At 33.9% G+C, this 15691-nt stretch overlaps 1 protein-coding gene across 1 annotated transcript in view; it reads left to right on the forward strand.

Annotated features, from left to right (window-relative positions):
* FMN1 (formin 1) overlaps positions 1 to 15691 on the forward strand; it is a 131132-nt gene that overhangs the window by 75384 nt on the left and 40057 nt on the right. Inside the window, exons 11-12 of the mRNA XM_058829352.1 lie at positions 362 to 421; positions 2321 to 2441. Coding sequence (XP_058685335.1) covers positions 362 to 421; positions 2321 to 2441 — 181 coding nt within the window. The remainder of the gene's footprint in view (positions 1 to 361; positions 422 to 2320; positions 2442 to 15691) is intronic.

The following is a 15691-nucleotide window of genomic DNA, read 5'->3' on the forward strand; positions in this document are numbered from 1 at the left end:
TGATATTCTGTTTAAGAATAATATTATTGAATAATATTGTTATTTGAGTTAATATTATTATTCTGTAATGCCTTCTATTATTACATAAAATGTGGGGACAGCTTCTCTCATGTATTCTTCTCTGCATGTATTTTTGCCTGGTATTTAAAACCAAAATAAACCCTGGATCTGGTAGTGGTATGATGAAATTAATGTTGTAAAATATCAATTTTTTTTCTTGTTGTTCAGTAAGGCTAAGGCTAAAAAATACAGTGAGTCCTATTTCTCACAGCAGCATAAAAAAAGAATTCATTTAATTTTGAATGCAGTACATTTTCACACATTGAATCAGTGTTAATAACACATCTTTAATTTTTCCTAGGATAATGGTATTAATCTTGTGGATTATGTTGTCATATATTACCTACGCCACTGTGATAAGGTAAAGGATTTTCTCTATCAGCCTCTCCAAAACTGGGTTTCTTTAAGAGATGACAAAAGAAGTTGTTACAGCTTTATAGAAATCTGAACATAGTATCTCTGATGGGAAAATAAAGTCCATTTCTTTTTCTTTCTTATAATAGTTGTGTACCTCAATAGGCATGAAATTTGCTATAACTTTCAAGATAAGATTGAAAATTTTGCTTTGGTTGTTGAGAGAGCCACTGCAGGCAGTTATCTGTGACTGTTGCAAACTGGACAGGTGGTCACTCCACCCCTGCCTTATTACATAGTGGCTGTAACATTGTAAAATTTATTCTGATGTCATGATATTGGAAGGCAGAATGATGCTTTCTCTCTTAGGACAAAAATAGCAAGGACATGTTGGCATTTTAAGATAGGTGAGTCAAGTTAAGATGGGGGTGAAGTTAGGGGTTGAAATGCTGCTGAATTACGTTCTATTGTGTGTGATACTCCCCTGTATATGCATTTATATATATTATATACATTCATATATTAAATATGTATATATTTGGTATTGGCAATACCTAAACTTAATGAGTGGAAAATTTGAACTACTATATTTTAAATGAAAATGTTTCTGTAAATTGATTTTAACAATGATTTTCCACAATTTTAATTGATTTTATTTTCTGCCTTTTTTTTTTTTTTTTTTTTAATTCTTACCTAAGGTTGTTGAATTGATGGGTTAGTAGTCCTGAGATGTGTAGATCTGTATCAGTATTCTTTCTTTAAGGTTTTTGGGTTGGTTTGTTTCTTTTTTCTTGTGTTTTCTGTTGTCAGTGTTTTTGTTGATTTGGGGGTTTTGAGGAGATTTGGATTTTTATGCTTTCTAATTAATTTATTAAAATATTTTATTTATTTAAGTGTTTCTGTAAACTTCCTAGTCTACTGCAATTTTACTTCAGGGAATTTTGTGAAACAAAACATTATAGCTTCCTTGGGAGGAAATAAACACAGTGTAATTATCATCCATTGCATTTTCTTCACAAGAATGTTCATATCTGTATAATAATAAAATTATTCTTCCCCCTAATAAAACAATTAGTTCTCCAACCTTTGAGTTTTCCTTTATTGCAGACTGAAATCCATGCATGTATATGCATGTTTTAAACTCAGTAATACATGCTTATACACAGCAATGTCATATTAATACCATTTATACATACTTTACTTCTTAAAATTCCACTGGAGGTATTGCTTTGAACTGCGTGAAAGTTTTTTCTTGTTTAGTTGCTGGAGTTGTTTTTTTTTGTTTGTTTGTTTCATTTTGTTTGTGGGGGATTTCTGTTTGTTTATTTGTTTTACTTCTGATTCTTTTTTCTTACTGTGCTAAAAATAAGGTATATACTTAGGGGTTCCATGCAGACTTTAACCCCTGTTATTTATTAAGCCACATTCAACTGTGTATTTTTATCTGTGTAAACTGCTTCAGGAAATGTATGAATAGGGTTTTCAATTTATGCTTATAAAGCGTGTGTGTTTTTAATGAATTGTGAGAGAGTGAAACCACAAACTTCTGGCGTAAGATCCCTTCTTGCATTAAAATGGGCATTCCTGTTATCTTTCTTAAGAAACTTCTAATCCCTTATCTAAACCTTTGACATAAAATGAACTGAAATGTTGTTTGTTTAATGTTGTTTCAAAGTTTAAATTGAGCACGGTTCGCTTTATAACATTTAAAAGGAAGTTTCAATACTCAGAATGGACAGTATTTAATCTTGAATGAGATGTTGTTTTAGCGAGAATGATTTAAAATATGCTGTTTTTGTAATTTTAACACTGTTTCATAGATGAGAATTTTTTTTAAAAAGCTATTTATTTTACTGGAAACGCATTCAATTTTCATAGTGGCCTGTTTGTTTGCTTGTTTGTTTAGGAAGCGGGAACAGACAAGAGCATTTTTCCTTTACCAGAACCACAGGATTTTTTCCAGGCCTCCCAAGTTAAATTTGAAGACCTAATAAAAGATTTAAGGAAACTGAAGAGAGATCTAGAAGGTAACTGGGAACTTTCACATTTGTTCTGCTAACAACAAAGTGCCATTTAAAATGTGATCTTTATGAGGTTTTCTTATTGCTAATTAGGTTTATGGTGTTGATTCATTTAGAGTTTTTACACTGTGGCACAAATTACTCACATAAATTAGAAAGGAAAAAAATTTAACTCATGACTTAATAAAAATGAAAGTAGAGATCCTGAAAAGTAATTTTCCCTTTTACAGTCAAAAGGCCCCTAAAGAAATCTTTCTGAATATTTCTTTAGTTATGTGTGAATTTTTCTCTGGCTTCTCCAGAACTGTGTGTTTAACTGTAGATATCCGTTAGCTCCATAACATAAATACTTTCTTCAGTACTTGTACAACAACAATTTAAAAGCTACAAAAAAGAGTTGAATACTATTAATGTAGAAATAAAACACAGCTTGCCAAGGCAGAGCAAAGGGAAATTGCAAGCTCCAGTTCAAAATATTTTCACCCTGGGACATAAAATAAACATTTTAAAATGTTTATTATAAAAAGGGGCTCAGAAACCCAACTCATCTATCAATCAAGGTACTGAGTGGAAATAAAGTAGGAAGGGTTGTTCTCTTAAGTATTCCAAGCAGTTTCTTTTTTATTTTGTGCTACATGCAATTTTCTAAAATAAGTTCAGCAAATGATGACTGTATATTTTAAGCCTTTTTCTTGTTATAGAAGAGTTTGTACTTTACCAAGGGAGTTCTGTGTAGAAGGTGGAGTTTAGGAAGAGAATCTGCATAAAAATATGTAAAAACTTTTACATTTAGATTTACATGTTTACACCAGAATGGAAGAGTCCTTTTATGATCAGAGTTGAACAAGATCATTTTTTTCAAATTTTTTCAGTGTAAGGTGCTGAAAACCGTTACAAAATAGTTAATCCTTACAGCTAGGAATTGCTAGATTAGGTCACTACCATCCTTAGGATAATTTCAAAGGTTAATAGTGGTAGGAAAGTATCAGTTGTTGTTTGTTCGACCCGGGCATAAGGGAGTGCTCTATCTCCTCTCATCGCCTGGCCCTGTAAGCCCCTTGGCCTGCCCTCTTTTGGGCTAGTTTTTGCAGAAACATGATCTGTGTTTGATCTTGTACTTTTTTCAGCATGTAGTCCTGCTGTCATACATCTTAGTCGCACAGGATCTGCATTGGGGCTGGAACATTCACATCATGTTTGTTCTACATTGTAAAGGCGCAAACAGCGAGTAGGAAAAGCTAAACTCTTTTAAAATAAAAACTTCAGCTTTCTTGTAATCACTGATTTCTGTTTACTAAACCAGATTTTTGTAGGTATTTATAGCAAATCTAGAATAATTGTTATCCTGAGGTTGTTTTCGCAGTTCTTTGTAAAGGTGTATGTTAAAGCCAGACAAAGCAATTAACATACAAAGTTAATGATAACAAAGATGTGAAACCAAAAAGGTTGTGGAAATGTTTTCAGATGTCAGTATTTTATCACTTAGAAATATACAACAGATTCTAACAAGCATTCCTGTGATTATTTCTCTTACATTTAAACAAAAAAATCATTCTCTTATATAAGAACTTCTCTTTTTTCAAAGATTCCCTTTCAAAATTTTTCTTCAGTTAAAGCTCTAAGTTAATTTTTAAATCAGAATTTTAATTGAAGAGGTTATAATTTTAACACGTACAACAAAGATTTGATGAGTCTCTGTAGTTTATTGTAGCCATTAAAAAGTTGTGGCTGCTGGCAGAATACCAGTGAAAGTCTAAAGCTGAAACAGATGTGAGTAGCAGAAACCAAGTCCAGAGAAGCGTCGGGCCCAGCTATCCAGACAGGCGCGGCCCTTCAGATGTAAATAATTTGAACAATATTAACTGGGGCTGCCTGTGTTATAGGGTACATTGGATTTGTTTCACAATTTGTTGGCTTAGGTAGTCTTGAGCAGATTACCTTGGAAGTGGGATGAGACAAAGTTAATAAATGGAAGAGGTGTTTTCATTGTGTCATTAGGGAATGAACTAATGTTCCTGTTAGTGACTTCCCTTTTTTCTGAGATTTGTAAGGAATAATTAAAAAAAAGAAGCATATCACTTCTTGCAACTGAAATGGCAATTTTGATAGTTATTTTCATGTTAGTTGTCATTTAGTATTTAAAAATGTTTGACTAATGACTGCTTTAACATCCCATATTTAACTAGTTTATCAAGGCATTAATTTATATTTCTAACATGCATATTAACATAGGAAAGATGGAGCTATCATTAGTGTCATGTCTTATAAACCTCATGGTATAAACTTCTGGTTTGAAATACCTAGACACTGTGGAACCAAAAGTTCAAATCTAGATGGAGTACAAACCCTTTCATCCTTTTCAGATAAACATATTGAGTTCCATACAATTTGCTGTGTTTAAATCTTTCAGATTAGACTTTAAATGTACAGGCTAACTTTACTCTGAAGGGATTAAACTGAAGTTAGACTCAGGAATGCAAAAAGGTTTTTGGTGAACCTTAATCCAATAGGTTTTTAAAACATATTCCAAAACAAACTTTTTAATCGTGAGTGTTTTAGGTTAGAAAGAATGAGAAACAAAAATATGCATTTAATATAGGCTTTTAAGGGGAAAGAAGTGAATTTTAGATGGTAAGATGAAAATTTTAGGGTGAAATCTGGTTCCACTCTAACATCCAACTAGAAAGAATTTTCTGTAAATGCAGGTTTTCACTCCAGGCCTGTTGGTGTATTTCCAAGGTTTTCATATATCACACAGTATCATAAGCAGATACATTTATTCACTGAACACCTGCTAGCTTTCCAGTTAATCTGTAGAGTTATGGAAATAAAAGGTCTTGCTTTGTTTAAGATTGTAAGACATCCTTGTCTAGGGCAGTGAATGATTCCCACATTTTTCTTTCCCTATGACCAAACGTGATTTACCTTCTAATTTGGACAATGCCACTTGGTATTCTTGAAATTAGTATTCTTCTGGAATAAGCACAGAATGTTTTAAATATGTAATCATAAGATTTTCAGAAAGAAAGCCACATTACTGAAGATTGATAGACTAGAATGAGTTTTACCATGAATCCTTTTATTATCTATGTCCAAAGTTGAACAATTTTAATTAAATTAGTTAAAATTTAATTAATCCCTGAAGATTGTTTTCATCTGTCTTACTTATTCCTCTTCTTTGCAATATAGTACATAAAATTTTAAATTTTGTGCTGCTCTGTTCCTCAAAGAAAGCAATGTTAGATGCCTCATGTAATATACTGTGATGCTCATTACAACTTTTTTGTATTCTTGACCTTAACAAATGAAAGAACAAAGATGTTTATTGAATTGTTAAAAATGGAAACCAGGGTAGGTCCATTCTAAGTATTTTCAAGAGTCACTTCTGTTTCTCATAATTTATTAATTTTACTCTGAGAGAGATTGTAACATTCTGATTCCACTGAAAATCCACATACTATTTACTTTCCTCTCCTTTCATGGCCACCTGTAGAAATATTGGTTACAATTTTCATACCAATATTTTTTCAGTACTGTATATAAGTTTTAAATTTTTATGAACTTAACTGTGTGTGTGTGAGTATATATGTGGGTGTTTGCAAACACATGCATGACAGAAAAGAAATCATCTGAAATAAAAAGAAGACTTTAGGGATCCGCTATATAATTCCTGGAGACAGAAGGCATTGTTTCATACTGGGCACCTCTTAACCTATTTATTGACAGATCTGTATCTTGCATAAGTATGTAACCCCCAATTTTTCCCCATTTGAACAGGAGAACTTCACCAAAACTTATGTTTATGTGAGCTCCATTTTGTAAAGTTGCATAATACTTATGAAAAGATGAAAAGGGAAGTAAGTAAATTGATGCATAAAACATTGAGAAATTACAGTGTTGTGATGGCTATTTCCACACTGGTTTTTATAAAGAAGCGTTACAAATATTTAAAATGATAGAGAAGTGCAGTTTGGTAGTTGGAATGTACATCTAGAGGTGCTGTGATCCAGAGCCTTTGAGCAAGAGTAACTTCATATTTAAATCATGTTGAGCATGGCCATTGGCATAGTTTTGAATCTGAGGATGGAAATCCCAACACCTCTATGGGCACCTGTTCCAGTGCTTAATTGCTATCTTGAATATTTTTATTTATCCTATGTGAGAATTTCCTGTGCTGCAACTTTGTGACTATTGCTCCATTTTCTTTAGATGTGCATTCCTGAAAAAGTCTGACTCTATCTTCTCTCTAGTTATTCATTAGACAGTTGATATGAAAATCTAGATCCCCAGCCCACTTTCTCTAAATGGAACTGAACATACCTGGCTTCTTCTGGTATGCAGAAACATCTTCTTCAGATGCTTCATTTAATTTTCATTCCTAAATGTCATGATGTGGTAGTTTGGTGGTTAGGAAAAAAGTGAGAAATATCCATGGAAGTAACTCCTCTGAGAGAGGCTGCTGGGAGTTTCTTATCTGCTTGAGATCAGACCAATAGCTAGCCAGTTTTGAGACTGACAGCATTTTGGACCACCGAAAAGTATGATCACCTTTGTGAATACCACGTTTTAAACCCAAACCCAGGAATTGCTCGTCTCTTTGTTTCCAGCTTTGAAAGGTATCAGAGCTGTGGTGTGACTGGCCTGTTCCCCCGCCTGACCTGTGCGGCCTGGGGTGGGATGAGGGGGCTGAGCCGGACTCCAGCAGCTCCTGGGTGGGGAACAGAGCCTGAAGGGCTTTCCCCAGCCCCAGCCCAGGCTGGGCTCTGCTGTGGCTCTGATGACATCTTGCCCCTGTGGCCCGCACAGACAGCTCCAGGCTGAAAACTGTCTGCTGCCTTCCAGTGGCTGCTGAGCTGAAATCCAGCACCATGAATACCTGGACTCAACTTGGGCCAGATTTTAACCCTTTCACTACCCAGATGAGACCCGCAGACTTAATCCCCTCTCCAGAAGGAGAGTGAGTGTGGTCAACATGTAAAGAGGCAACATTAAACATCAAGGTCAGTAAGAGAGAAGAGTCAAGCCTCAGATGGAAGGAGAATGAGGAGATGCTTTAATAAGCTGAAATATTCTTTTAGTAGAGCCATGGAGATAGACAATGATGTTCTGAAAAACTCCTTTAATTAATAAAAGAGTATTGGTGGAAAATGAACTATTCAAAATGTAAATCTGAGCAAAGGTATCCATTGATGAAGCTAAGCAGATGGTGGAGTAGCTGTGATCCAATGAGCTGTTTGAACAGAGAGAGAGAAGTGAGAGTTGATGAAAACTCTTTGCCCCAAGGGAGAAAAGGAGAAAACCTCTGTTCCCAGAGATGATCATAGAAACAGATGAAGAGAACCTTTGCCTTTGAATAACTCATCCTTAAAATAATACCTCTTGAGTTCATGACCCATGAACACACCTCTGAGTGGTGTGAAAATGGGAGGAGAGCATGATGGCAGATTTTTTTTCCGGACGGCTGTCAGTCATGGAAATGACAAGCCACAAGAAAACTATTTTCTTGTGGAGAACTCTCCATGGAATGACAAGAAAAAACTCCTTTCCCACAGAGACTAATGAAAATACCATTGTATAGTTGGTGCACTGCTTTAACATCCCAGGTTTGTCTCTATGTTGTCAGTTGGGAAAGGAAAAAGGTTTGGGTGGTGGGGAGAGAAACTGTTTCTGGAGGTTTTATTTTGGTTTGTTATTCTTGTAGTTCTGTTAATAAACTTTCTTTATTCCTTTTAAGTTTTAAGCCTGTTTTGCCCATCTCCTAATCCATATCTCACAGCAAGAGATGAGTATGTACTCTGGTAATTTTTAGCTAGTGCTAAAAACCACCACACATGACAATATAGTTTTCTTCAGATATGAATATATATATATTATATATATTCATATATAATAAAATATATTCTTGTTCATAGAAACAGGTCCAGTGGATGTGACTAGCAAACACCATGCCAGTCATGTCACTCTCTTAATGCTGTCTCTCAGCATGGGTGATTAGACCAGACTAAACTGTTGCATCTACACTGCTCTCATTCAGTGTTTCTTCAGGCAGCTATGTGCCACATTCTATTGCAAAGCACGAAAGAGAATTTAGAAATAAGAAATGGATGGAAGTTGAAAAGGGTCACTCATTCTTGATGCTTTCAGCAACTGTTACTCTAAATAGAGTCAGGAGGAAACTGCAAAAAGGAAAAATAATCAGTTCATGCAGACTAAAACTCTGATTTTCCAAATTTAAAGTACTGAAAAAATCTGGATTTATCAAGGAATAGAAGGGAATATATTTATCAATAGGAAAACTTACAAAAGCAGAAAAGTTTAATTGGTATTACTCCAAGAAGTGAATTTAAAATTCCTCAATGTCTTTTCCCATCAGAATCCTCAAACTGAGTGAAAGAGTTTTGCAACAAAATGTCCCCTAATTAACTGCAGCCTGTTTTGTTCTAGAGATGAATTGATGATTTCAATTAATAGATGGATGTAATTTCCACATTTGTTGGGTTTCTGTGTATGCATAGATGGAGAAATTAATTTGATGGGTTATCATTTATTCAGGTGGAATTATATATTTAGTTCATACATTACTTTGGTAAAGGCTGTTCTATGGACTGGAGTTTTAATATAATCATGATACAGTAATAATCAATAGTGTGAGGATTACAGTGTTGAGGAGTTTAGACTGATGTTTGATTTGCTTGATAGACAGTAAGCTTTCTGGCTCACATCAAGAAAATTCTAATTATTATATCTGCTTTGAGTATTGGCTTTCTAAATAACTTGTAGGGTCAATAGCTATGTCTTAATAGATGATTGCTTATTCATTACAGGAGGATAGTGTTCCAAAAAGTATCAAACACACTCTTCTAAAATATTTTCATCCAACTGTAGCCGTAGTTTAATTTAAACTAAATGTTTTAAGTCAATTTAAAAGAGGGGCTTAAATGTTTGACTAACATACATGTCAAAAAATCTTCCCAGCAGGAGCAGAGAAGTTGTATGATAATTTAGAGGACACTTACTTTAATTTTCTTTATGTTAGTTATATGTTCTTTAAAATTTTGGTGGTGCAAGCAAGTAGAAATTCAAACTGGGTGGTGGAACGTGAGGAGCCAAATAGGTGCATATGTTATTTCTCTAGCTCATAGCATAAAATAAGCATTTTGTTTTGTATGTGGTTTCACTCTTTTTGCACGGTCCAATATTGACATTGTCTATTTTGAGGCAATGCAGAATGATGTAAGGAAAAGAGCAAAAGATGGCTTTGTATAGGAAAAGGGTTTTTTTTGCAAGACTTGGCAACTTTTTTCGTTCTGTGAGTTTTCTGACCACTTTTTGAATAATCTCTTCCCTCAGTCGGATGAGATGTTTTGATTTAGAAGGATCCAGCACAGGCATTTAAAATGCATTTTCTATATGTGCATTGGATTTTATTTTACAATAAAACTAACTTTTTCGCATTTTTCCACTGGTAATGTTCATATGTGAATACATTTGGTATAGATTTTTCTAAGTGGATCATTTCTTAAAATTTCATTAGATTTTTTAGGTTTTGTTAAAAAAAGGATAGTATGGAATGGTTTAAATATTCAGATATATAATAGAGGAGAAAAGCAATCATGTTTTTGAAGAGTTTATTCCCTGAAAGCAGATGTCTGCATGTGTGCACAAAGGCACAGAGAGAAAGCTTTCAGTTGGTTAAACAATGGCATGCTGTTAATTTTTTTTATGTATTTTTTTCCTTTGGCTAAAGAATTCTCAGAAATTTCTTGTTAAAAATCATTCTGCAAATGTTAAGATTTTAAAATTAATCTGGGAAATGCCACACTTAGGATTTTCTGTGCACTTTTTTGTGGGCCCTTTTAAATAAATAAATACAGGTGTGTATGTTAAGCATTAGTTATGTAGCTATGAAGGATACATCTGGGAACAGGTAGTGTACATCTGGGACCAAGAGGAATACTGTCCCTATCAATATGTATGATGGATAATCAAGTATGTAGTTTGGAGAGTGTTAAATACTGGTGTTGGGAGGAACGATAACTTCATATTTATGGACCTCATCAGCTTTCCCTCTGGTAGAAATATACAGTAAAAGACAGGACAGATCTCTGCTAGAATTGAGACAGTCATGTATCAAAGATTGAAAGTGCATTAGTTAAGACCATGGGGTACGAATTAGTAATAGTGGGGCTAATTAGCACTTTGGGAAGTGTTCCTGCTAATATGATAGGTAGTTTATGACTTTACATGATTTAAATCTAAGCTGAATGCTCCAGCTGAATCAAACTTCTACCAGCTTGGTAGAAGAATTAATTAGTTCCAACTTTATGATCTGTCTTGCACAAAAAATCAGAGATCCAGCAAAAGAGAGGAAAAGAAGAGATCACTTCTCTGGCTTCTTAAAGTTTCAGCCATTACCCAATTCTGTTATGTCTGATCCTTTATTCAGTACAATAAGTGATAAAATGTTTGAGTGTTTGAAAGGTCCTTTTTGTTCTTAGCACAGTAAAAATCTTAGCTCATCTGATGAAAATATTATTCTTGCTTCTTAAAAATGTTGTCTCCCTCTCAATTACCCAGACAAGACTCTTTAGTTTCAAAATACTCTTTTTTTTTTTTTGTACTGTTCAAAGCAAAGGGAAATGTTCCAGTTTCTCAGCAGATTCTGCTAGCGCACAGTTCTACACTCTTGACAGGTCTTAATGATGTGTGGAGTTCTGTATATCTGGATCTTGACACTTAACAAAAATTTTCTACTAATAATGTGTGTTGGAATCACTTAAAGGAATCTTTCAAAGACTTGACTGGAAAATTATGAGACTTTAGTCATTATAATCATTTATATGTAGTGTTCAGTCCCTTGCAGTGTGCTTCTCTGCTGAAGGGTGCCCTGAATATAAACTACCATTTCAGAAGGAGTACATTAAGCAGAGACTCAGATATGTTGCTATGGTGTGAAAAATATTTAGTTTTTCTAGCAGTCTTTGTTCATTTTGCTAAATGTATTCTTGGAAAACAATTTTAGCAGAAAGGTTTTTAAATGATTTGTATAAAATGTTGATGTCCTTTCACTAAACAAGGAGCTAAAAGATTTTGGTTTTGGTTAGTTGAAACTAATATAGGCCTGAAAGTTCCTCTCTATGCCATCACTAACTTAAAGTTAAAAAATGTTGTTGAACTTACTATAAACAAACAAAACCCCCTCAAAAGGCAAAGGTAGAATATCTGGTCAAGTGTATGAGAATTGTCAAGATGTCTGACTCCTTCAGAAAAAGGTCAGTTTTACAGTGTTTTGTGTGCCACTAATTCAGTTCTTTCACTTTCCTCATCTTAGGACGTACCACTGACATGTTTTTTTCTATCTCGTTTATACATGACAGCTAGAGCACCTAAACAGGTATTTGTTTTTGTGTGTCATGAGAAAATGCGTTTTACAAAAAGACTAGACTTTTTATTTATCCTCTGAAATAATTTTTTTAAGAAGGAATTACTATATGTGAAGAAAATAACTATATAAAAGCATATTTCTTCTTTTAAATTAGCTGAAAATATCTTCACAGCACAGTAGTTATACAAGCAATGAATAGGTTAGAATGATGTATTTAGTTTTATGTGTGTTAACACTTTTTTGAATTGTTGACCTTTATTTAAGGCAATAAAAACTGAGCTTGAGAACAGAGTGCTACCAAAGTCTGATGCCCTTTTGTGTTTTTCTCAGATAGCTTTGTCTCAGAAAACTTCCACCCCACTTCACAGCATTTCCATCTCTGCTTTGTTCAAAGGCTTCTGTATTAGTTAGCCCCACTCTGGCTTCAGTGACAGTGCTTGAACATTTGCGTGTTGTATAATTGACGTGTACTGATTATCAATATGTGTCCAAAAGGGCAAATAAAATACTGTCCCTGAACCTTTCCTGAGTCAGTAGCAGCATAGCCTCTCGCATTTGGAAGTTGTTAAAATTCTTACCATGCTCCCATGGAATCAAGATGAATCTCTTCCCTTCTGTACATTTTTTAAAATTCTATCTGAAAAGAAAATTTACGTGCAAGTTTATACATAAAATGCATTGAATGAATATCACGTGAATGGTTCGAGTAAGTAGGTACCTAAGTGCACGTACTAACAGGAGACCATAACCAGATCCTGCTGCAGTGTGCAATGGGTAAACATGCCAGTAATGATTTGTTTAGCTTGCAAAGTTGTTTCCAAGCAAGAAAATTAATAAAGCAAAACCAAAGGAACTAAATCAGGAGAAAATTATGTAGCACTTGTTGAATAATAGAAATTTACTGATTTTATCACAGGTTTATTAAGGTTTTATTTGGGCATATAAATCCAAGTAGCATAACAGGTTTCTGCACTGTAGAAGATCATGAGTTCTCTCATACAGAAATATGGGGTTATTTGTCATTACACTGAATTCATTTGTGGTATGATTTCAAATGCTTTTCAAAACAGAAAAGGTAAGAGCTCTAAGAAAGAATTATCAAACAGTAATCCTTCTGTCAAAGGTATGCCTCCATTGTAACAAAATAGAAGAGTAACCTGCCATACTCTGAACAGACAGGAGCGGGGGGGCTTTAGCAGCTTTACAAAGGCATAACTCACGGGGCATAGTGTCAGTGACAGGTTTATAGGAATTCATGGTGTTGATATTGGTTTTGCTGTCAGACTGATTCCTGTAAATGCTACTGGTGGGTTCTGGTGAGTAAATAGTTAGTAATTTACTGTTATCAACTTCAAACTATTTCTTGTTTTGCGTTTACTTTAAAAATGGTGCTTAAAAAATTCCAAATTGTGTCTGATTGACACAGAAATGCTCTTTACATGAAAGTTTGTTTATGGTCCATGATTCTTTTGACAGATTTACAAGTGTCTGTGGAGTTTTAAGACTATTGCCCAATAGGCATTAAGTGAGAGACATTCTATTTTGTAAATATTTTCACTTATATTGGGGATTTTTAAGGAACTTTTTGAGCCAAGTACTGCATTAAATCTGAAGACAGTGGCAAACTGATAATCAGCAGTTTCCAGCTTTGTTTTAATGTTTTGCTAATGCTTTCCATTTCTGTGGCCAAGATTTGTAGTGGGTGAAGCATGATGTACATCCAACAATTTGTAATGGCTTTCAAATACTTTTGCACACTTGTATTTTCCTTTTTTTATTTTTTTTTTTTTTTGCAATAGCTCATTTAGAAATAAACAATTTTCAAAATAGCATGCTACATTCAATTTCACTAACATACAGCTCATACCAAGGAAAAGAACCAAAAGTTTATTACATTAGTAGAGAATTTGGATCTGTTTGAACTCACTAATGCTGAAGCAGGTTTTTTATTTTCCAAAATGATTATTTTGGAATAAGATGGTGGGAGGAGACATGTATGTATTGTGTGACAGCTGTCAGCTTCCTCAGAATTCCCTCAGATTCATCAGAATTTTGGAAAGATATTTTTTCAGAAAGCAGCTTTTCAGTGTGTATTTAAAAGAAGGAATGCATTCTAATAAAAACTTGCTGAAGTAATTTTCTTTCAAAGAGGAAAAGGTTTGTACTGTAGTGAATACGAGAACAAAGTATAAAGAATAGATGTAAGATTCCTCATGTTAGAGTATTTTTAGCAAGGTAAAGCAAAGCAATTTATGGAACTAGACTTTCCAGTTTTAGGGTTTTTTTATGTAATGTTGGGCATGACATTTTTAACGTTATGTGTCAAGTAGATAAAAAACCAACCAAACAAAAACCTTATATAACAGGAGACTCAGTGAATGCTAGTTACAAGAAACTTTTTTATTATGTTGTATTGAGCTAAGGTAGGTCATATAGTTGTATGGTAGACTTCCACCATTGCAAAAGCACCTTGAGACAGACCACCTGACTTCAATATGTATCGTTACAACTGCCATTTTAATCAAAACCTTCACATTAATTATATCATTAAATGCTTTTTCCTCTTCAAAATACATGTATCTGATTTGTGATTCCTTTGAACGCACTTCCATCATTCCTTGCCATGTCTATCCCCAAGCAAATTTGATCATGTTCTAAGGTTTTTCAGCCTAAAAGATTTCTTTTTCAGGCTTTACAAGTATAGTGTAAATTATTAGAATTTACTAGCATTTACTTGACTTCTTCTGCCTCTTTCAATTTCATTATTTCAAGATAATTTTAAGCATTTGAAACTGGTATCTCATTTCACTTTATATCAAATTTTTAGAGTTTTAATCATCATCCTGATTCACTCTGTGTCACCTGTCCTATTTTTCTTCATTTCTGTGCCTTTCTTCTTACTGTTCCTCTTCCCTCATTCCAAATATTGATCTCCTTGTTAGGAGTGTTAGGATTCTTCTTAAGAATTCACTATCCTAATCAGGTTTTTTTTCCATATGCTCTGTGTATTTGTACTTCTTATCCAGATTTTCCTGGAGTCATCGGATTAAGGTTAATGTTAGTAATCTCAATTAAAAAAAAATAAATTACTGAGGGTGGTTTCTATGTGCTTTCTTATTACTTTAGGAAGAGCTCATCCTAGTCTTGGTCACTTGAATGCATGGGATCTACCTGAGTAACCTTCAAAGTCTTGTGTCATTTAAGCTTGTAGGAAGCATCCAGGAAGTTTTCAATGCTTCAGATGATGCATTAGCAATAGCATATGTTTGGGAAAATCCCTTTCTAGAATATATTAGAGTGTGTTTAGATACTACCATAGCTACAAGCTTATTAGTCTAATACATATTCATAGAAATTTAACTCTGTATAGATTTATATAAATTTATGTGAGAGTATTATAAAAGAAATACTGGTTTGCAGTTGCTGCAACCTCACGTGACTGTGAGGATCATGGCCATTTACTGTGTTTCAAATGTCTGAACATACTGTGTGGACTATATTACTTCTACACTTTCATCATTTTATGTTTATCCAAAATAATTTCTAAATATTGCCTTGTTTTTCTGTAGATTTGTGTAAATGAAAAAAAGAACACAAACCTGTGTGTTAACTGTTCAAACTTACAGTCAGAAAATTACAATACAGTCTCAGTTATTTTGCTAGATCTTTTCCACTTAGAAATTTCTAATATCTGTTGTCTTCCAAAGTAGTGTTAGAATTTGCTCGATTGAAATCTCTAATTCTGCAAATATAAATAGTAAGCATACACACGTTTCAATCGATGTATTGTGACAGAGAAAGTTCAAATTGTTAATGGTAAACAGCATGTATCATAAGAAAATAAATCTGAAGATGTCATATAAACTTCCCT

The sequence above is a fragment of the Poecile atricapillus genome, chromosome 1, assembly GCF_030490865.1.
Source record: "Poecile atricapillus isolate bPoeAtr1 chromosome 1, bPoeAtr1.hap1, whole genome shotgun sequence".
NCBI lineage: Eukaryota > Metazoa > Chordata > Aves > Passeriformes > Paridae > Poecile > Poecile atricapillus.